At 42.5% G+C, this 23,375-nt stretch overlaps 1 protein-coding gene across 1 annotated transcript in view; it reads right to left on the reverse strand.

Annotated features, from left to right (window-relative positions):
* The window catches only part of DSTYK (dual serine/threonine and tyrosine protein kinase), a 38,597-nt gene extending 16,420 nt beyond the window's left edge, over positions 1–22,177 (reverse strand). The window contains exons 1-2 of the mRNA XM_048497877.1: positions 22,042–22,177; positions 15,826–16,214 (exon numbers count right to left, since the gene is read on the reverse strand). Coding sequence (XP_048353834.1) covers positions 15,826–16,214; positions 22,042–22,177 — 525 coding nt within the window. The remainder of the gene's footprint in view (positions 1–15,825; positions 16,215–22,041) is intronic.
* Between the last annotated feature and the right edge of the window lie 1,198 nt (positions 22,178–23,375).

Below are 23,375 nucleotides of genomic sequence, written 5' to 3' on the forward strand. Positions count from 1 at the left end.
CTAGCAACAATCCTCCTCCCACCCCCTTCTCTCAGGAGGAATCCATACTTGAGAAAGATGCAAACAGAACATGATAATTCCTCACTGGGAACGAAGAAAGGTCCCCCTGCACAGATTTAAAAAAACCTGTAGGACCTATAGGAAATTCCAGTCTTCCCACTCACCAATGGTAGAGTACGTACCCATACCAAGGTTGTAACAAGTCACAGTTCTTGAAGATGACTTCATATTCTAAAATGCTATCTAATGAGGCAAATTAACAGTATTTTACCCTAAAGATACCAAATAAAATATTTTAGGGTTTGACCCACTTCTCACAGTGGAAGTGCAGCCTAACACAACCACTGTAAAGCAGATTCATTATTTTATACACACATACACATATTCCATATGCCACATCCCTCATCACCACCTCCAAGCTGGCTTTTACCTCTGCTGGGGAACTACATAGAACATGGAGTCCCATACTCACTGATCCGTTAAACCCGTGTCTGGGATGCATCAAGGCAGATAGCAGCATGAAGGACTGCTCTGACTGTTCATTTTAAAAATCCTACACAAAATTAGCACTCTCCCCCCAACAAGTCAGGCCAGAATCTCCCCCCCCCCGCCCCGCCTATGCACACTTATTAGTATGGTTTTATCCTGCCCTTTCTCCAAAGCGTTGCTATACCCTTTTCAGGATAAAGATGACACCAGATTTGAGAATTCATCCACCATTTCCTGGATGGCCTTCGTTCTAAAACAGGGGTCTGCAACCTGCAGCTCTCCAGATGTTCATGGACTACAAATCCCATCAGCCCCTGCCAGCATGGCCAATTGTAGTCCAACTGTAGTCCAATTGGATTTGTAGTCCATGAATATCTGGAGAGCCGCAGGTTGCAGACCCCTGTTCTAGAATGCTCTGTTTAGGTCCTAGTGCCTGCCTAGTTTTGTCCCCAAGGCAGAGCATTCTAGAACAAAGACAATCTAGGAAATGGTGGATGAATTCTCAAATCTGGTGTCATCTTTATCCTGAAAAAGGTAGTCAGATCTATTAATTTGGAAGTTTGCTCCGATTACATCTACTTTTCTATTTTCTATTTACTGGTATTTACTTCAGTCTAATAAACTCATTGCATCATGTATCCAATATTAAGTTGCCTTTTTCTCCTTTACTAACGTTACAAATATACCTTTACAAATATAACTTTACAAATATTGCCCTTTTCTCCTTTACTAACTATACAAATATACAAAATATACAAATATGTTATAATATTTATTACACATTAATCCCACTCTTCCTCCAAGAGCTCAGGATAATGGACACAATTCTTTCTTCCCTAACAACTCTGTGGGGTACTTCAAGTTCAGAGAGTGTGATTGGCCCAAGGCAGCTTCCTGAGTTTTTTGGCAGTATGGGGATTTGAACCCAGGTCTTCTACAGCCTTGTCCAACATTGACCACTATAGTGCATTACTCCTCAAAGTAATAATGTTTGCTTGAGCTTGGGATATGCTTTTGTACGCTTTCCTAGCTACACTCAACATTTCTACTGAACTTTCTAGTCAGACCACATTACGTATTTTTTTTCCATTAAGCCATATTCTTAGTGGTTCTCAACCTGTGGGTCAGGACCCCTTTGGGGTCGAACAACCCTTTCACAGGGGTCGCCTAAGATTCTCTGCATCAGTGTTCTCCATCTGTAAAATGGATAAATGTTAGGGTTGTGGGTCACCACAACATGAGGAACTGTATTAAAGGGTATTAAATTAGGAAAGTTGAGAACCACTAGTCAAAGGAATTCTCAGTGTTAAGGCAGAGTTAGATAGCCAAGTAATAAGAAATGGTTAAACTGTATACCAAGAATCACAGCCAGTTGCACATCAGTACTGATCAGCTATCCACAAGGTACATATTTTATAGAACTGATTACCTAAGTGCCTGGTTATTCCATAAGAGGGTAATTTTTGGTTGTGATAACATCATGACCTCTTACACTGGCCTGTAGCTTCAAATGTCTCATGGCAATGGACAGGCAGATGAATTGGTAAAAACATTAGGAAGAAGAAAAGACCAGTTCATAGGCTAGATTTGTTTTTAAGCACTCTAGATGCTTTGGGTATCCATCTTTCCAACATCACCTGAAGAGTAACATCCGGATTTCCACTGATAGCCTGAAAGCTAAAACTAGGATATGACTAAGATCTTAGAACTGTTGGCAACGCCAATCTGGCAACACCAAAACAGTACTTAAATGTTTTAAAAAGTGAAATCCTTAAGTAATCTCAGCTATGCAACATACCTCCAGGGTCTCTTCTCTTCCCACAATGCCTAAAATAAATTTCTATCTGCAATTTTCCAATTATGACTGTCATGGGACTCTCAAGCATGAAAACACACAAAACTATTGATGTAGCTAGACAAGCGTGCAAGTTGAGAGCAAAACTACATGTGCAACTCTTAATATTCAACAGGAGATATGACTCACTTGGAAGACAGTAAACCAAGGAGGAAGCTAGTGCTGGTCTCTAAGAGACGTAAGTAAGGGGGAGAAAAGTTAAAGATAAAGTCTCAGTATGAACAAACTAATCTTGCTTATACAACAGTTGAAGGCTATCTAGAACGGCATTATCAGCTGTTTCCTTGAAGTTTCTGCATCTTCTCACTGACAACTGCTGAACTGTTATGTGAGGGGATTTGCCTTTAACAGAAAGTATCCCATGCTGGAAAATCATGTTTGCAACTGATTCTCATTATTTTCTTCATTTCAGGCATGACAGGCGTATAAATTAGCAGGCAAATTCAAACAAGGAAAATACTGAATTCACTCCATTCTCACTGAATGAGCTGTTCATATACACAAAGCTTGGGGCAAAGGTTTCAGAGAAAACAGCCTGGCCTTTTGAATGCCGGTTTCGAAAGACAAATATATGCAAAGCAGCAGGGAGGCTCTAGTTTGCCACTTCAATGGGAACATCTGCACAACATGTGTTCAGACATCACAAGGGAAAAGCTCTCTGTAGCAAGGAACTTCCTTAAAACAAAGCACAGGTGCAGAGTGAGTACCTATCACCAGCCTACCCAGAATGCTGGTATTTCCTTTATTCTAGATGGGGCTACACTCTTTTAAGGTCAGATGTGCAGCTTATTCTTCTGCACAAGTCCCAAGGGTGGACTTGGTGGAAATCTGTACAACCTTATATGTGAGTACCAGCACTTTTTTCCTTCCTTTTTTTTAAAGCACTAGATTCAAATATTTGAATATAACAACTTTAACATTGAACTCCCACAGTAGATCTGTCACTTTAAAACACACAGTGGCCAAAGGAGGCAATGCCGATTCCTCATCTGGAGAGCTTCCTGTGCACCCTTACAGCCTTATGTGAACATACCACCAAAACTATGTACTCAATTATTCATCTCTGCTGAAGAGTGAGAACTATAGTGAGGCAAAAGAGTTTGTTATGCAACCACTTTTGCAGAAGAAATTTACTGGGAAAGTAAACAAAGAACTCATGGAAACAACCATCAAAGTTGACCTCTATCTCTATGTAAGGTTTGATGTTGAGTCTTTGCTCAACAAAGACTGAAGGACATCGTTCCTCCCGGCTATGTACATGGCTTGCTAGAAACTGATATGCTGATTGGTACTGAATTTCTAGTTGAGCATCTACTCTAGATTAAAAGTAGTTTGATTCTCAATCTGCATTATCTTGCAACTGGATACTCATCCTTACTCCACATAACTGATATTCCAAAATAAACTCTTCTCAACACAACCAGATTTGAAGAGTTGCATATATAGGAAGTAAAGGACCGAGGTGAGCTGGCCAGGTGGGATTTTTTGGGGGGTGGGGGGTAGGAGTGAACTGACAGACCCTTCCTACCATTAAAGACTATAATGGAGTGACTGGGCCTAAAGACTGGCATCAGATCAGAGCACTGATCTCTCCAAAATGGATGCCCTTCAAAGAGTTTTGGGATCTATCTTGCATGTCAAGCCTGGGAAGGAAGGCAGTTGAACTTTCCCCTGGCCCTTCAAGTGTGCCTCGCTGGACAATGGGACGAGCTAATCCCCACTGTATCACCCTAACGTGATTTAATTAAGCACTCCAAGCAGACTATTGCTTACTCTACCTGCACCCATCTCTCCAATCAGTTAGCATTCAAGGGAATAGCCCAGACTTTTTCTTGGGACCCAATGACACATCAAGTCTCTCCTCTGCTTTTGTGGGAAACCAGGAAAAGCAATCAATTCTTTGTCTCTGGCTTTCCTGCCAGTTTACCTCATATTGCCTAAAGACCCATTTTGGGGTATAAATAATGGTATTTTGTGTGTGTTTGTGTGTTCTGGACCCTTACACTTACCCCCAATTGCATGTGGCCCTTTCTTCTTTTCTTCTGGAAATGCTGGTTGTTTTCCTTCCCAGTGTGGCTTCCCTGGTTGCCCCTTCAACACTGGTAAAGATCACCCTTCCCTGAAAGCCTAGCCAACCTCCTCCCTTTCCTCTTACTCAGCTCATGGTATGCTCTGCATGTATATGCTCATTACTTCCCTTTTTTAGTTTTTTTTAATAAAACCTATTTCAATCATACAACCGCCAATCATTTCAGAGTTCTCACCAGGGACGATTTTGCCATACTTAGGTTATTGATTCCAGTTACCCCCCTCACTCTCTGTCTCCAGCTAATTTTCCCAACTTCAGTAGCGACTGGCAACTCAGGGATCTTGAAGTAGCAGCTTATTTATAACCAGAAGTGGAAAGGATCAGAGTCCGGATACTTTGAAACAAATGAAAATTTGCTAAATTTGGTTTGGAGATATAAAGTCACATGACTCCGGCCCCTTCTGTAGAGACCAATAAACACAAAATCTTGTGGGTTTTTTTGGGGGGGGGGATGACTTTGCACAGATCCCAACCCAAAAACGAGTCCACCCCATGTTATTTCCCCCAAATCATTTTTAAAAAATTGCTTAACAAGTGATCCACACACAAAAGAGATACAGCGAAATTATAAATCATGGGTAAGGAATGCACTCTATTTAATATTTTTTTAAATGGAAAGAGCAGCTTCCAGGAAGATCTTCAAGCATAATAAAGGAAAAATCTTCCAGTTTTTCCAACTCAGATTTTCTTGTTGTATTAGGATCCATAAAATAAACAGGAAATTAGCAAAATCTGAACTCTTGCTTGCTGAAAGAATTAAACCATGATGAAAAGTGAAAAGTACATAAAAATGAGTCTGTTTTTACTTGTTATACTTAGAAGAGAGAGAGCTTGAACTAAAAAGGAAAGAATAGCAATGCCTGCAGCGAATCCCACTCCTGGAAGTATTAGAATACCATGTATGTACAACTAGGTACCGTTAAGAGCATATTGGCCTGGATTGGTAGGTTTTATCCTAAAACACAGTCCAGGATTGTATAGTACCTCTCAGCTTAACAGCTGGAAAATAAAATTTGACACCTGTAATGATCCTGATCTACCTGTTGTAAGTACAGTCATTGTATAGTAATCTCAAATTTATTGTGAAAATCAAAGCAGTTAATCCTAACAGGCACAGCAATTTACATTTAATTTCCTCTGACTGAATATTGCACCGCGCAGACAGAACTACTTTGCGTAACTTGGTTTCTCTAGCTTTTCCTTCTGGAATCCTCAGTGCTCAAGACTGAACTATTAGGATCGATACAGTAACTCAACTCTGGTATGTGAAGTTATTCACGACCTGCCCACAGCTCTTGAGGCATTATGCAGTGAAGTATGTGCAAGAGTTCTATGTTTAAAAGGGAAATGAAACCAGTACCAGCTCCAAAAAACATGTAAAAATGACACAATAGATTTAATACTAACACTTTTAAGACCGTCAAAAGAAGAAAAACTGCCCAGGTGTGTGGCCTTGAAGAGCTGGGGTGGAATGCTATTTGCAATTAACAGAAACTGGTTATTCAGAAATACCTTTGAAAATAGCGTAGGACAGTGAATTGGCAAACACTGACAACTGACATGTGAATTGGCAAACACTGACAACTGACATGTGAAATCTTGATAGGCTATTCTATTTTAAACAAAGAAAATGTTCTTTAAGCAATATACTGACTGAGTGGTATGCCAGTTTCAGGTAGCCAACTCAAGGATGACTCAGCCTTCCTTTCTTCTGAGACTGGTAAAATGAGTTACCAGCTTGACTGGGGACGGCAATAGCAAACCAGCCCATGAACACAGTCTGTCCAGTAAACATCACGTTGTAATGTCACCCTACGGATCAGCAATGATCTGGTGCTTGAACACACCTTTACCTTATGCTCAGAACATTTCATCTCTGAACAATAAAACAGCGTTAGCATCAAGTTCTTTTAGAGGGTTTGGGTCAGGGGCTGTACTTTTGACCTTTTTAAAAAAAATCTCTCTAGAAGTTTTTCAAGCCTTACAGGGGTTTTTCTGTATGCCTCAAACTCAGTGGCAGAGCCAGACCTTTTCTGCTTGTAATAAAAGCAGTTCTGCCCAGGAAATCAAAGGACAAAGAGAGGGGCAACCTGCCCACTTTCAGTAAAGAAAACCCTCCAAATCCAAGTCTGTAGCGGTGGCTTTGAGGGCACTGAGAGGAAGCAAAACAGGGTGTTTGTGAGAAAAAGGGACTCTGGGGCTGATCCCTCTCACTCGGGGCCTGCAGTTCCATGGTTAACTGAGCATTCTAGACAATCAAGTGCAAGATAAAGCTTTTACTGCAGCATACTTTTTATATTATAATTTTTGGTTAATACTATTCAGTGCTGAAACAATAAGATGCAGCGTCTGACACCAAGGGATGCTGTGAAGCTCAATCCTGGACATTGTGGCAGGTTCAAAAATTGTCAGGGCTCAAAGTCTTTCTTCCTACTGTTTTAAGTAAATGAGAACAGTAATGGTGAAACCAACTGATTACTGTGTGAGCTTACAAAGAATGGTTCAGCAGCAGTGGACTCCTCCCCGTTTCCCTTTCCCTACTTTCAGCTGGCTGTCAATGGCCATGAGTATGGCCACGGACCAGGTGGTACAGGCTGGTCTGGCTTCTGAAATGAGAAGAGTTGTGAAAAGATGGACTTTGAGCTTCCCTGCCCCACTGTGTACCTTTACTGACAACAGCAACAAAGAGTGGCAGCACTCAGGCAGGAGTTGAAGATAGATGTTCGTGTTAAGGGGATGGGGCAGAAATACCATGTGGTTCTGTTCCTGGGTTTTTGTTTGCTGATATGATTTTGGCTTTTTTAAAGTCTAGGAACTACCATTTCAGGAGAAAGGAAACAAAAGCCATTTTCCAAAAATGAGAGGGAAAGAAAGGAAACACATAGAGAAATTCTAAGATGTTTCTGGTTCGAGGCAGCAATCTGCAACCTGTGGCTCCAGAGCCAAATTTCATTTGGTAAAGAACCAAAGATGGCTCTTCAAAAATATTTATTTGTCATTTTTAATATATAGTATATTGAAGTTGTAGGTGTAATGATGAGATAGCTGGTATGTAAAGAGAACAGCAGGAAAATGTTTTTATGGGGCAAAAGGGTTTCTGAGAGATGCTTTATGTACATCTTGGTACCGTTTAAGAGCACATTGCCCTGGATTGGTAGGGAAATGATATATGAACAGTTGCCAGTAACTCAAGAACAAACTATATGCAGATTTATGACAGTATATAAATAGCTGAGCAGGAGCTCCTGTGTAACTTACTTATTTTGAGACCCCTTGTTCGTCACCTCCTGATAACTTGCACCAATCAGTGTTTAGGATATAGAAAAGGAACCTTGGATACTTACCATGGCATTCCTTCTGTTCTGAGATTATCAGGGCATCTTGGCATGGGCAATTTCCACTAATTGCTCAGAGAGGCAGGGCTAATTTCTACAACTTTCTGTCACCCTGGTGGGAGTTGCCTTGACTCAGTTCAGTTACTTCATAAGCTAATGAATCCAAGGTCAGGAAGACACAGAACAGAGATAAAATAACAACCAGAACAGTTACATCACTGTTAGAAGCAAGAAAACTGATAACCAGCGATAGCAGCAGGCTTAAGAAAGGTTTAGCACAAGCAAGCATTTTCCCCCATGCAACTTGATCACGTAGGCTTGATAAGATTCAGGATTCCGTTTTTCGCAAGCATTATTTCTTTCTTTCTTTCCTTCCTGTCTCCTGGTGGGAGGGGGGAGGCAAACTACTTTCCTAAACTCAGAGCAGAAGGAACTCTCATGATAAGAATCTCTTCTAGCTGAAATCACCATCATGAGGAAGAGAGTTTTCATGCACAGTCATTTAACGGGAAACCATCCTTAAGGGTTTGAAAGGAGGTTTTGTGGGGAAAAAACTATATGCAATCTCCGTGAAGGCCCACAGGAGGATGCTGATCTGCGCCAATCCTTTTGAGGAAGTAGATATGAGGATGTCTGGAGAAGGGGACACCAGCTACATGTGGTAGGATCATGGTGATAGCTACTACCTGGTGACAAAGAGTGGATATTTTCAGCTTTTGACATTTAACCTCTAGAAGAAAGGCCAACAGATGGTCTAAGTCAGGGTTGAGGGGATTGATGCACCTTGTGTTGCCATCACCTTGAGAAGGCTTTCCTTGCAGTATTGTAGATACACATTATGGAGGCCTTCCAGGAAGCCATGATGGTCTCTGCAACTTCTGAGGAGCAGCATGGTCAGATGGCCACTCTGGATCCAGGTGCCAAACTGGGTCTTGCTGCAATGTGTCTGGGCTCACTGGAATCTTCTAAGGGGCCTTTACTGAGAGCTCCACAAATGATGGAAGCCATGGCCTGCAGGGCCAATTTGAAACCACAAAGATATATTCAGCTTCCTTCTGACAAATCTTCCAATTTTTCAGCATCACTGAGAGGAACAGGAAGGCATATAGTAGGCCCTTGGGTCACAGAGAGGCTAGAGCATCTGCTCATTATGACCAAAAATGATGGTATCAGGAGAAGAATCTTAATACTTGATGATTGCATGCTGAGGCAAACAGATCCACCTCTGGAACCCCAAATCTGGCTGCCATGTGTAGGAAGATCTCCCATTTGTTGGATCATTCGTTTTCATCAATGTTCTTTCTGCTCAGCCAGACTGTCTGAACGTTCAAATAACTCTGGATGTTCTCTGCTTATGGATCACAGATGTTTTTTAAGAAAAGGATTAACTGGGCCTCTGTATACAGGGTAGATCCCTAGAATCGTCTGACTGTTTATATGGACCTTGGCTAAAATATTGTCCAATCTGATAAGTACATTTGGCCCCTGATATCTGCCCAGAAAGAAGTTAGCACTTTCCTGGTGACTCTGAGTTTCAAGGCATTGGTGCTCATCAACTTTTCCTTTGATTTCCATATGCCTTGGGCTGGACAGCTGAGAAGTGACACTCCCCAGCTTGACAGACTTGCATCTTTAAAGAGTTGCAATATGTTCTTCAAGAGGTAGGATTGGCCTCTTCTCAGTTTGTTGGGGTTGGCTCACCAGACAATGCTCTGTCTCAGAGACAGCATTAGGATCAGGGTTGTGTTGCTTTTCTGCTGCATCTCTGGTTGACAGGCTGGATAAACTTCTGAAGTGGCCTGGTGTGTAATCAGGCCCATGGAACTGTCTCTGTGCAGTAGATAATCAGGCCCTGAAGTAATGACAGAAACATCAACTGGGCAGTCTTGGTTTGAACATACCTTTGGCCAGGCTTGAAATCCTGGAGGAGTTATCTACCTCAGATCTTAAATGTGTCTATGATCGCTGTGAGGGATTTTAGCCTTTGTGATGAGGTAAAATTGCTCTTCTTCTTATTTAGTACAAAGCTATGGGTCTCTAGGAGCTGAATGGTTCTAAGGATGTCCCTGGTCACTCACTCCTAAGTTAGAGATCAGATCAGGATGTTGTCCAGATAAGGGTGAATTTGGATTCCCTGCTTACCTATCAGAGCCCCCAGCACTCTATGATGGTCAGACAATTCAACTAGGTCTGAGGTCCAACAGAATGTCATTGTAGCCCTCTGAAGTCAAACTGGCAACCAAGAGACCCATTTATGCCCAAGGTATTATTTTTGTGTCATATGGGGGGGTGGGGGGGGAGAGAGAACTGAGAAAAAGGCAGAGACCAAAGAAGCAGAAGAACTGAAAGTATAAACAGAAGGTGTGAAGGAGGATGGCCTGGGAAGATTCTCTCTTAAGGGTTGAAATCATTCTACGAGAAAGGAAAGGAACCTGCTCAGAATCTTCACTCCAAGTCAAGTCAAGAAGCAAAATGATCCAGGGCAACTCACACCTGGGAGACAGAAAGTTGCAAAATTTGTGCTGACTGCCAGAACTACTGGTAAGAATCACAGATGACAAAATGCCCTCCTCTTCAGAATGAGAACTATGAATTATGAAACATGTCTATTAATGTCTATTTTCATTTATGCCAATAAACTCTTATAGAACTTTTCCTTGATCTCTTGCTTTGGAAACAGTTTAGCTTTTAATTATCAAAGGCTGCTCATGGTTGGTTCAAGGGAAGCCTTAAGGCTCTTAAATGATCACTTGTGTCCAAAGAAAAAGGAAATTGAATAATGAGACCACCGTGCTTAAGTTTGGGGGAGTGGCTTCTGCCATATCCCCCCATGGTGCACTCTCACTTTGCCCACCATGCTAAGAATAAAATTGGCGACACAATGGGCTGAAATAGGAGAGAACAAGTCAGCAGAAATCACTGCCCCTCAAGAAAACATAAGTACCCTTAGGATTTCAGAACTTCATGGCGGGATATGGGCCCAAGTAAAGTCACAAGCATATTCCACAGTCTCCCAAGTTGAATTCATTTACAACTTCGGCATTATGAATCAACATTTCACCTCGTTCTTTCAGTTGCAATCCTCATTTAATAAAATAGATGGCCATAAGAGGCTAGGTTTTTCCTGTAGCAACACTTCAATTAGCCTCTCCACAGATATTCAGCTGACAGAAGAAATACTTTACTTACCCATGCAGTTATGATTTTTAAAAAATGTATAATTAATTTTGGTATTTTAAAATTATGTGCTTAATTGAATTATTGCCACCCTGAACACCTTTGTTGGGAGAGCAGGATCAAGTGAATAAGATAAAATCTTATTTGAGATTTAAATTAAGAATACTGACCCAGCTGTGGAGATCAGACAGTTACTAGGCAAAAAGAGATTCATCTGGATAAGAACTGTAGTGACTTGCAAACAGCTAGTCCACAGGAACAAACCACAATGTACACGAGCTATTGTACTGTACAATGACTGGTGAAGATCCCCTCGCATTCTCCTTACAAAAAAGGGCAGCATTTCACAATTATAAATCTGATACTAAGAGATAATATTAAATTTTAACTCTCTGTATTTGTATTAAGTCCTATTATTTAAGACCAAAGCTTCCTAATCTTTAAATTACTCATTCTAGTAACAGTCCCTTTAAAAAAAGCTTAGCATTTGGGGGTGGTATAGTTTCAAGAGCCAATACTGTTCTGGGTTGGAAGGACTGAACCCTGCTACTCCTAACCTCAACTGGGGCCACATATACTTTTCATCAGTTTTTTTTTTCCAGACTGCTAGGGAGATCTACCTTTTCTGTTCTTCATTTATTTTTCATTATTTTATTTTTCGTATTCTATATTTACCCTACTGACCTAAGCTTTAATCAGAGAAGACACTTCTGGTCCCAGAATCAGTGGTGAAAAGAAGCTGAGATGGAAAAGGAGATGGAACAGGCCCAAAAAGAATTGCAGGAACACTGCTGAAGGTCTCCAACTCCTCCACACCCAATCCTTTTTTATCAAATGCATTATTCTGCCAATTTCTAATGTTACAACCTCTTGTTTTTTCCTCCTCTCTCAGAGCCTTCCTTATTATTCTGCTCCACTCCTGCCCTTCCCATTTCCAAAGATGCAGGTCCATTGCATTCATTCATAGACATCTGAGACCTGCAAATTATCTCATAATTTCTTTCCAAATCAACTCTTTGGTTGTCTCTGTTGCTTTTGCTAGGCATTTCTTATTCTTAATTTCGTCATCTAAAAAACTCTTATATGGCACTTATATCAGCTTCACCTTCAAACAAAGAAATATTGGAGACCGAAAGACCACGGCAAATTGGGAGTGCATGGTGACACAGTTGTAACCCCAATGGGAGATGCTACCTAATTTCTTTACTGCTCAAAAACTGCTTGAGACAGGACCTTTCATTTATGATCTCAAACACTCTTGGTGCACGAATGTTTTTTGTAAGAACATTAACATTCCCTTGAATAATATGTTCGTTTAAACTCTAGAGAGTATTGATCTTTCCTGTAAGATGCCTCAGACACACAGTGAGGCAGGGATACATTTTTTAAATCTGTTTAAGGAAAGCCCCTCTCCCAGTTCCAACTTAGAGAAATAGTTCATGTAGCAAAGTGTTTTCCCTGACGTGGACAATTTTCCTTTAAAATTCTACTGAAAAAGAAGTTTACAACTCTTGTCATAATAGCCTTCCTAATCTCTTCCCCCTCTAACAGAACACAGTCTTCATTTTCTACTCTTTACTAGTTTGAGTGGCTGTTTTCATATGATTTGTCCTAGATGAATCTAGACTTGAACAAAGAGATCTTTGTCACTGATTCTGCAAACACCACTTGACTGGCCCTGTATTAGCTGACCTATATAAAATAAATATATATTTTAACCAACTCCAAACTTTCTTGTTTCAGTTTGAACTTGGTGCCACTGAATAGGCCAGAACAGAGATATACCCAAAAACAGACTACTCAATTAGTGATGCCATGAATATGACTCACACACAGGACAAGTATACCCAGACATACTTATTCTGCATTACCTACAACAGTCAAGGCCTCAGCTAGAGAATACAGTAGTTAAGTACATTCATGTTAAAGTGAGGCATGAAAGGGAAAAAGCATAAGATTGGATTCAGCAGTCAATCAGGGGAAATCCTTTGAAGGCAGCAGAAATTTTTTCAAGTTCCCTTCTGCACAGCAGGCCTTTCCAAACCTAGGAAAGTTTATTTCTGGAGTCATATGATCTGTATGGATTAATGGGTACAAGGGTTGAAAGGCTGAAGGAAAAAGATGGTTCTTCTATCAGTACAACACCACCAGTGGAGGAGAAAGGATAGAGTAATTTTAGACCACTTACCAAAGGTGTAGGGCCTATAGGGACACCCATGTCCCCAGGTGCATGCCTTTTGGTCACGTGGGGGGACGCCCGGCACCCCTCTCACATGATGAAATGGCATGCGCCCCAGCCGCACGCTGCCGAACTCCACCTCCCTGCAGGGAGGCGGGGGGCGGGGCTCAGCGGTGGGGGGAGTGCAGGCCAGCTTTTGCCCTCCCCAGGACCTAGGAACAGCAGGAGCCGGCCTGCAGGGAGGTGGGAGATAGGGCTCCTTTGCAAGCTGCCCCGCCCCTGAGCCCCGCCCCCAGGTTCCACACAGGCCAGCTTTTGCCCTCCCCAGGCCCTGGGGATGCGGGGTTGGGGGGGAGAAGGTGTTGTCCCCGGGCCCCATTTCCCCCAAATATGCCTCTGCCTCTTACTTCTCTCTAGTGTAGGCTACCAAACTGCAGGCCTGCGAATCCAGAAAGATCCTGTAACTCAGAACAATTTTTTCTGGTGTTGGAATGGACTACAGAAAATATCATTATGTCTTCTGTGATTGTTAAATCAAGACTATAAATAAAAGTATTCTTCTGCCAGTATAATGGCACTTACGTGGACAGAGGAGAGCAAATTTGGTTTGTTACGTCTCACACTTCAAATTCCCTCTTTGAACTCCATATTGTCTTTGAGGTTCCCTGCCCCCAGCAGCAGAATTGGGGCATCAGTGGGCTTCAGCAAAAGGAGATGGGGAGAAACGCCTGTTCTTCAAGTTTTTCTGAACTACAGTATTCTAGATCCAATCCCTGTATCCATTCCACTCGGTTTTGTAAGGCCAACTTAATGTGCATTTTACCATTTTAGAAAGGAAATTTGGGATAGCAACGGAAGTAAGCAGTGGGTCAGCTACAGAACAACCTCACCATCTTCAAACTTGAACACCTTGGAAAGATGCATTAGGACTGAACCTATCTGATTATTCTGGTCATCTTCAGGGCCCTTGGCATCCAAATCAAATGGGTAGCAAATCAAGAAAGAGCCTTTTCAGTCATGCAACCAAAATTATGGAATCCCTCCACAGTGATTTCATTGCCTTCTGCCAGCAGGTAAAGACTGAAGAAGGTTCAGATTGGAAACACCAAACAATGAGTGAGTACAGATGTCTAGTGTTTAAATAGTGTCCTGGTGTAGGGATGCTAAGAACTCTGAACCAAATATGCAGATCAGGCAAGCATATCCTTTTGATATGCCTTGCATCCCCACATCTTGCTGCATTCCAACTGAAACAGTGTTCCTGAACATTTTTGCTGCTGCACAGGAGTTATGGTGGTTTTTATTTCTCTACATTTGTGGACAAGGGCAGATGTTGATAAAACGTACGCCTGTAAAAAAGTGGGAAGAAACACGACATTTGTAATGAATATGGGCAGCAATGCTAAAAAACCCTATGCATATGGAAATCATGAATAAAATTTGAACAGGTAAGAAGGATGGAAAAATGAACAAAGGATATGAAAGTTTGTAAGTCTAAGGAGCCAGGAAACAGGTTTTTAAACATAGGCCAACACTGTGAGGCATGGGGAAGTCTACACAGGAGCTGTTGGCCAATGTTTCAAGATCCTCTTCATTCTGTGCAGCCTGCTACAAAGCTGAAATCAAAGAAAAGAGGAAGGTCATGACCTGAAGAACTCAAATATTACAATGGAAGACGAGGCTGAGGAGTGATCTGTTTGATGTTTCTGAAGTGAACCTCCTTCCTGCTCATGTGTTTTAACTGGTTTGTGTACTTCGATAAACCGCACATTTAAAAACCTGTTTGCCAACCTGGAGGTTGGATGAAAAGGTGACAAAAAAAGTTACAAATAAATAGTGTAGGAACAAAAGGTTGAAAGAAAGGAAAAGATTTTTTTTAAAAAATTATACTTTTTATTGCACAGTGCCAAATAACTAAAAGTAAAAACAAGTCATATTAAAACCCAAATTAAGTGGATACTCAGTCAGTGTACATCCAGCATAAAACACTTAAACAGTCAAGAATGGGTACACACATACAATGCCACAAAAGACCTGACATGTTTTGACCCAAAAAGGGTCTTCTTCAGAGGTCAGTAAAATACATACATATAAACCAGTATCTTTCATAAGTTCATAAATTACAATTTCTTATTCAGGCCTAAAGATTTGTATTTTTTGTCAATCCTGAAATTGACAAAAAAGTGAAATATATATGCTGAGTATACATTTAATTTGGGTTTTAATGTATCTTGTTTTTAATTTTAATTATTTGGCACTGCGCAATAAAAAGCATTTTTTTTAACATTTTCTTTTCTCTTAACCTCAAGTTTCCTAGTTTGTTTTACAGGTTGGGTTATATTTTCATTCAGTTTGTTGCCAAATAAATAGTAAACAAAATAAAAATAAATGCTAACTGTATGCTCAGCTGACCCTCCAAGATGCAATTAAGAATTTTTTTCTCCTCCCTTGACAGTACGATGTTCCCTCCAAGCCCTGATTTTACACTGGAGAAGTAACTTCCTAAATGAGGCAGAAGAATATATAATTCTCTCCTCCAAGTAGGATCTAGGAATGCAATCCACATTGTATCCTCAGGGCTCTTCTTTTTGTGCAGAATTTATTCTGTCACAATCACGGTTTATAATACAGCATAGTGATGTTTCATAATAAAGCTCAGTCTGTCAGAAATTCAAGCAAAAACATACAAGAATATTAGTACCTGTAGCAATGTATGATGCAGTGTCACCTCAAGTTCTGCAATCTGGTGTGCCAGGTCCTCATTATCCCCATGGATTTCTAAGTCCTCCTCTGGTATTGTCTCCCATCTCCCTTGGTGAGCTACCAAATTATGAACTAGTTCATACTGTCCAGGTAAAGCCAAACTAATCCGTGTTTGTTTTCCATATCTGAAGTGAATTCGACGTCTTTTACAGTTCTCCTCACTGCTAATTTTGTTGGTGGGAAGCAGTCTTTCTCCCAAGAGCATGTTCAGCAGCTGGCATTTGGCATTACAGTTCTGGCCAAGGATTAAAAGGCATGGACGACAGTTGACTGTCAGTTGAAGGTACTCCTCCTCATGTCGGGGAAAGGAAATTGAACTCAGCTGCCCTAAAAAGCAAGCAAAAAAGATCTTATTAGCAATTACGTGTCTTCTAGAGTTATATATCACATTTGCCATTCACGAATGCTACAAGAAGTTCTTGTATAAGAGCTGGGACCTTGTAAACCAGGTGATGTCACACAGAAGGCCAGTTTCCAACAAGTTCATCCCCTTGAAAAAAAGGTGGCATTTTTGACATTAGGGCAGAAATGGTGGAGGAAAATAAAACAGAATGGTTTTCAAAATGACCTTTTCAAAATAACCCCTGCCTACATGCTGATCAAAGATCTCATGCTTTTAATTTGCCCTATGGCAGGAAGAAATTCAACAGGCAAAATTAATCCCTATAGTGCTGCAAATGAAGTAATTAGCCCAACTATCTTTCTAATGATCACATTCTTCACTGAGCTTTCTACCACCTATCTGAGCAAGAAAATGTAGCTGTTATATTAAAGAGGCTGGTTTCCATTTAAGCGAATGCTTTTCACTTCCTCATTATCATGTTCTTTGGCCCAAACCTCTCACTCTCAAGGCTGTGACTACAACACACTCATGGCTAAACAATACATTCTCTCTGCTCATATATTCTTCTAGGATCTTCATTTCTCCGGATATAAAGTTACCCTTAATTTACTCCTACCACAGCTGAACAATTTGAAGTATTTATAGTTGCTCTTCAACTTAAACACAGTATAATAAACAGCTCCTGAGCTACTAGAATCTCAAGCCACTACTTGTTAATTGATTAAAAAAATACTTGCTTCTCAAGGTAAGTTTGGTGCTGTTTTTACAGAGTTTTTGGTATGCTCGGTTTAGCCATCCAGGAGGACTTATGGACAGGGGATCTTGTCCCCCCCCTCCCACCCACACACACACTATTGCTTCTTTCCTTTCACTGATAGACCCTATAGCCCAATTGCACGGTACCATTTCTCCCTGTATCCCCCTCCCCACACTATTTCCCTTTCCCCCTCTTCCTGGTAACCCTCATATCCTCAACTGCCGCAGCTTTCTACTGTCCTTCAACTATATTTTTATTGTATTCTATTTATAGCCCATCTTTTACCACAAGAGTGACACAAAGCTGCTTACACCTTTTCTCCTCTCCATTTTGTCCTCATAACAGCCCTGTGAGGTAGATTAGACTGAATGTGTATGACTAACCCAGGTCATCCAACAAGTAAAGGAAGTCCTCTGTGCAAACACCAGCTCATTCCTGACACATAGAGTGAGTCAGGATGTTTACTAGACAGACTACGCTTACAGGGTGGTTTGCCATTGCCCTCCTTAGTCAACTCTACACTTAACTCCCAGCAAGCTCAATTTTACCAACTTTGGAAGGATGGAAGGCTGAATCAACCTTGACCCCAGATACCTGAAACAGGCCTCCATCATGATTGAACTCAGGTCATGAGCAGAGTTTTTGACTGCAGTACTGCAGCTTCTTACTCTGTGCCTCATATTTACTTACCAATCCCAGCTAGATGTCAAGTTAGTCACAGCCTTCTTTTTAAAAAGCTTATTCTGAGCCTTCTAAAGCATTAGATCTTTCCCAATACTCTGCTAGACAAAATTCCATGCTAAGTTCTTATTAAATCTACTGCTTATTTTAATAAGATTTGTAATCACCTTTCAACAGTTCTCTTAACAACTCATTCACTTATATCCATATTCAAGTTGTTCCTGCCAACATGAAAGTAGCAGCAAAGAATTAGAAAAAAAATCTGGTTTTTGAAATACAATCTGCTCAGCCTTAAGAACCCCAGAAAGCTGAAGTTTTTTTCCTTATGGCAAATTCCCCTTTTCAAGGCATCAGAGAACTGAGACAAGTTTGTCAAACAAAAGTAGATGGGATCAGGACATATTTCTGTGGATGGAAATCAAGCAAGAGATGACTACATACAAATATCCATTTTGGCACAGGTACCATTCTTAATTCACCTTTATAAGCTTCTTCAGTTGCTCAGATGTTCTGAGGGGTTCAGTTAAATGTTTCTGGTAGGCTTGGAGATTCAGGTGCAACAAATACCAGATTTGGCCCAAATTTAGGTGAATTTGGTGAATATTCGGGCAAAAATTGGCCGAATTTTCAGGCAGGGAAAAAATGAATATGAACGAATCTGAATGCAAAGTACAGTGGCACTTCGAAAATTGGTGCCTTCAACAATTGTCGATTTCAGATATCGACGATTGCCCGGCGCCCGATTTTGCCCTTGCCCTCTTAAAATGCGTCAGCGCGCCTCGATTTTGACGGCGAAGTCGAGGGTACGGAAGCGCCACTATAGCGTTAATGCTTATAGCCAAACAGGCGTGCGCATTTAGCACAAACAGTGTACCTCTAAATATGCCGTTTTCAAAAATCGCCGATAATCTCCGAAAGGATGATCGGCGATTTTTGAGGTGCCACTGTATTCAGGTTTTTGGGGTGTTTTTTGTGTTTCGCCCTGCAGGGGGTGTATTTTTAAAGCTAGTGGAACCAAAATTTCAGGGTATCATCCGGAGATTGTCCTGATGATACCATCCGAGTTTGGTAAAGGTTGGTTCGGGGGGGGCAAAGTTATGGATCCCCAAAGGGGGTACCCCATCCCCCATTGTTTCCAATGAGAGCTAACAGGAGATGGGACTACTCCTTTGAGAATCCATAACTTTAATCCCCCTAAACCAAACTTCACCAAACTCGGGTGGTATCGTCAGGACAGGCTCTGGATGATATGCTGAAATTTTGGTGCCACTAGCTTTAAAAATGCACCCCTGACAGGCACCCCAGGAAATGTGCCCAGATTCTCTGCTTTGCAGTGTCTTGGTTCCATTGTAGCCAATGGGGAATTTCTGAGTGTGTAAGCAGGCTGCACATTTTTTAAGTTAGAGGCACCAGACTTTCAAGGTGGCTCCAGGAGGCCCTCCTGGTAATAGCATCCAAGCTTGGTGAACTTTGCTTCTGGGGGTTCAATTTTATGGGGCCCCAAAAGGCTTATTTTGTTTCCCTGCTCTTGCACGTGAAGCCTGCTGGCCTAGTTCTCTCAGAACTCTCTCAACCTGCCCTCCCCCCAGCCCCAGAAGCAAAGTTCATCACTCTGTTGGTGCAGCTGGGTCCACTCACACTAAGTCCACAAGAACCAGTTCAGCACAGTCCATACAAAGCAAGTCCACAAGTTCAGGAAAGGTCATACAAGGAAGTCTACAAGGAACCCGTTCAGCAAAGTCCATAGGCAGAGTCGTAATCCAGAAGCCAGAGCTCACACAAGGTTCAAAGCAGGGCAGCCATCAACGTGAACTGTTGTCTGCAAAGGCATGAAGCAGCAACCAGCCCTTTTTATCCAGGTGGAACTAATTGCCATGTTTCAGGGAGCCAAGTCTGTGAGCACTCACATTTTACGAATAGCCAGTCTGGCTGATCGCCTTCGCTGTCAGGTCCTGCCGCATCCGTTGCCGGCGTTGCTCTAGCGGGGTAGGGGAACCAGGAGGGCTGCAAGCTGTGGGGGGGGGGCTGGAGGTGAGCTCTGGGACTGTTCTGGGGGTGCTTGCTGAGCTGGCCCTGGTTCTGTAAGGCAGTCAGAAGGCGGTGTGGCTGCAGCTGGTTCCTCATTCTTCAATGAGTCACTGCTGCCAGATCTGGCTTCGGGGGTCTCACCTCCGTTGGAGTCAAACGACCGGCATAACAGGCCATCATCCTCACTGTCAGACACAGCGGGGGGACAGACCCTGGCAGTGGTTGGCAGCACTAATTATGATTTTACAATTACCTATAAAGAAGGCAGCATGACTGCTGATGAGTTATCCCATAGACCACATGAGTTTGTACCAGAAGATGCTAGGGCATTAAGGTTACATAGGCATGCCCCAGAATTATGAACAAGAGCTAAGCCTGACACCAAGTATTTGGAAGACAAGTCTGTGGTTAGTTCTGCTGATGAGTGGCAAAGGCGAGCTGCTCATGTCATGGTACCTACAGGTGCAGAGGATTCCACTGAAGATAGTTGTCCCATGAGTGAGCTGCTGTCCTACGATGATGGAGCTGTGCCAGATGAGTATGAATACCCACAGTCATGGACAGGGACATAAAGTATGCCTGGACTTGTTTATATAAAGTCCAGTTGCTGCTGAGAGCGTGGGAAAGACTTCATTTGTATGAAGGGGTACTCTACAAAAGAGTAAAGAGAAGAATTTTATTGATCAGTTATTTCTTCCACGTTCTCAGAGGAGTCAATTATTACCCTGTTGTCATAGGGGTGCACATGGACTGTTCCTAGGGGTGCTAGGGAGGATCCTCTGGGACCTGAAGGTGGTTTTGGGAAAGTTGAGGAGCGCTCGGACCTAACAAGGTGATGCATAGAGTTCTTCTTACTTCTGGTTTTTATTAGACCCTGATCTAGTTCCTTATTGAACCATGGGTCCCCTAGGAAAGCAAAACTTGCTACAACCGCCTTGGGGTAGAGGTTTGCTTGCCAGGCCCAGAGCCAATTATTACAACAGGCTATCACGGTGGATGCCATGGCATGAGCAGGCTATCACGGTGGATGCCATGATGGAATTGTAATTTCCTCCCTAACTGTTTGTCTGAGGAAAAAACAGTTAAACCACTAGGGAAAGGACTTGGCCAATTGAAAGGAATGCTCAGGAGTAAGGAAGCCGATCCCATCTCCGCCTCCCCCACTCCCACCTTCCGAGGAGCAGTCTTGCCTGAAAGGAAGTGTAGCGCCAGCAGAAGTTGATGAGCAGCCTTGGCAGATGAGACCATAGAAGCCGTTGCCTTGCTCTGGGAGCATGAGCACACCTGAGGGACCGGCTGTCATGGCTTTTCCATGAGCCATTCAAAGTGGAAGCTGTTGCCTCGTTCTGGGAGCGTGAGCACTCCTGAGGCTGTTGGGGCTTTGCAATGCACCTCTGTTTTCTCCACACTTGTCTCCCCGATCCTGGAGCTGCCAGGCAAAAATTGGAGCCCTCCTCGGTGTGTGCCAACTGTTTTCCCAGGGGGAATAATGGAGTCTCTACCCATAGCTACTCTGGTGCCCTCAGTGGAGGGCTTGAAAAATTATTGATGGGGAAGGAAAGAGCCATCCACCATCTTGAGGTGAAAAAAGGCAGGGAAAAAAGAAGTGTTTGCCGTACCAGCAACCTCTCTCTCTCTCCTATTCTCCAGCATTCTATCTCTTTAGGGGATCTAAACAGAAGGGGGGAGAGAGACTACTTAAACCCAAAAAACTATAGACAAAATCACTAAAAACAAAACCTTAGCAGAGCCCACACTAAAGTCTGCTCTCCCTTGAGAGGCAGGAAAATTACTGGGGATAAAATGGAGGTGCAGCCAAGTACAGGAAGTTTACAAATTTAGTCCCTGCCTCCCTAACAGAAGGATATGGAAACACCCACTCAGCATGGCCTCCATCTCCAGGAGAACTGGTCTTAGTCCCCCTCATCCTCCTGATTGGTGAATCCTGCTTCCCCTGGGAGGTCAAGTGGGTCATGGGAATGGTGGCTGTGTTCCCTGCCCTGGGAATCCATGGGGGATCTAGAGCACTGTTTCCTTAGCTTAGACTGATGATAATGGTGGATTTTTCCCTCATTGCCCTGCTGAAGAATGTCATAAAGGCTGCTGAGGGAGGATTTTGGAAATCATTAAATGCCCCCCCCCCCCAGGTGTCCTGCTGTTCTCCAAATAGGAGAAATCTTGCCTAGAATCCATAGACGTGCTGGTCTCCGCCTGAGCATAGGGATGGATGATCTGGTCTGGGGCTGTGCATACAGTAGCCCTGGGAAGGCTGGTGCCAGGGATGGACTCGCCATGGCTGGCAGCACCCTGGGAAGGAACACCCGTTGTGGGTCCGGCTGAATCACCTGTGCCCTGGGGAGGCGCTGAGTCCCCGTTGCTAGCAGCACCAGCTCTGGAGCCACTGGACAGCCCCGGGCAGGCATTTGGCTGGTGCTGACATTTGCAGCGGCTTTTGCGCCCTGGGGAGATGCTTGGCTCCATGCCGAAGATTCTTGGCGTCTTTTTTTGCTGTTTTTCTAACGTTGCGCCTTTTTGAGTTCTTTTTCCCTTTGCTTTGCCGGAGCGTGATCCTCCTCTGGAGGAAGGAGGGGGCTGACAGGCCAGGAACTATCATTTCTGGTTTTGGCTGCTTGAGTTGGTTCCACTGAAAAGAGAGTGAACTGGTCCCTGGAGGGGGAAAAACTTCTGGCCGCCATTTTAGGCTGGTGAGTAAAGTGCGGGAAAATCAACCGCGCTGCCGCTAGCTTTAAAGAGCACCCTGTCTACCTAATCCTAAAGGAAGAAAGAAGGCAAGGGCAACAGGAAGAACACAGTACACAAGGAAAGACAATAAACAAGATAAAATCAGATAAAATCAGATAAAAGTCACAAACTTTAGGAGCCTGAGTTCCACCTGGCTCTCCCTGCTGAGGCAGGAAAAATACTGGCAAGAAGATGGCCGACGGGCTCTTAAGGAAGTGACAAAAAAACTCTTTTCCTGCCTCTCACTGAAGGACGGAGAAATATCCCATCCATCCAAAATGTCCTCTGCCTCCAGGAGAATTTCTACGGAATTGCAGAAATGTTTAGTGGGATAAAACTCATAAATGTCAAAATGAACTCACTGAGACAAACAAACCCATTCCAAAAATTAGAACTGTGCAATGGATTAATTTCAAAGGCGGTTCTTTATTCAAGCTGCATGGCAAACTGTTGTATTGAGATGTATTTTCTTTGCATGGAACCCATAATCAATAACTTTAAGTTCTCCTCTCTTGTTAGAAGCTAAGCAAAGCAATCATAATGGAACCATAGAACAGAAAAACTGAACTCCCAGCTCCATGTCATGACAGTGATTTTTTCATTAAACCACTTTAGAATGGTGATTTTATTAAGAGTATTTTGAGGTCAGTGCCTAAAATATTTAACCACTGATGCTGTACACTCCCAAATCAAACACAGCACTTCATGAGTTATAGGTACAAAAACTTTAAAGGAATAATTGTGTTGCACACAGACAGGACTCTTCTGTTTATTCCTCCGATCCCACCCAGAATAACTTCTTTAATATTCTTCTGTCCCAAACTGCAAGCCAAACTGCTTCACAGTTGCATCTTAAGTGCAGTTTCTGCAGAGCAACACAAATACAGCAGAAAACATACAATGAATGGAAGAATATATACAGCAGGAAAGTATTAAG

Source organism: Sphaerodactylus townsendi, linkage group LG05 (genome assembly GCF_021028975.2).
Source record: "Sphaerodactylus townsendi isolate TG3544 linkage group LG05, MPM_Stown_v2.3, whole genome shotgun sequence".
NCBI lineage: Eukaryota > Metazoa > Chordata > Lepidosauria > Squamata > Sphaerodactylidae > Sphaerodactylus > Sphaerodactylus townsendi.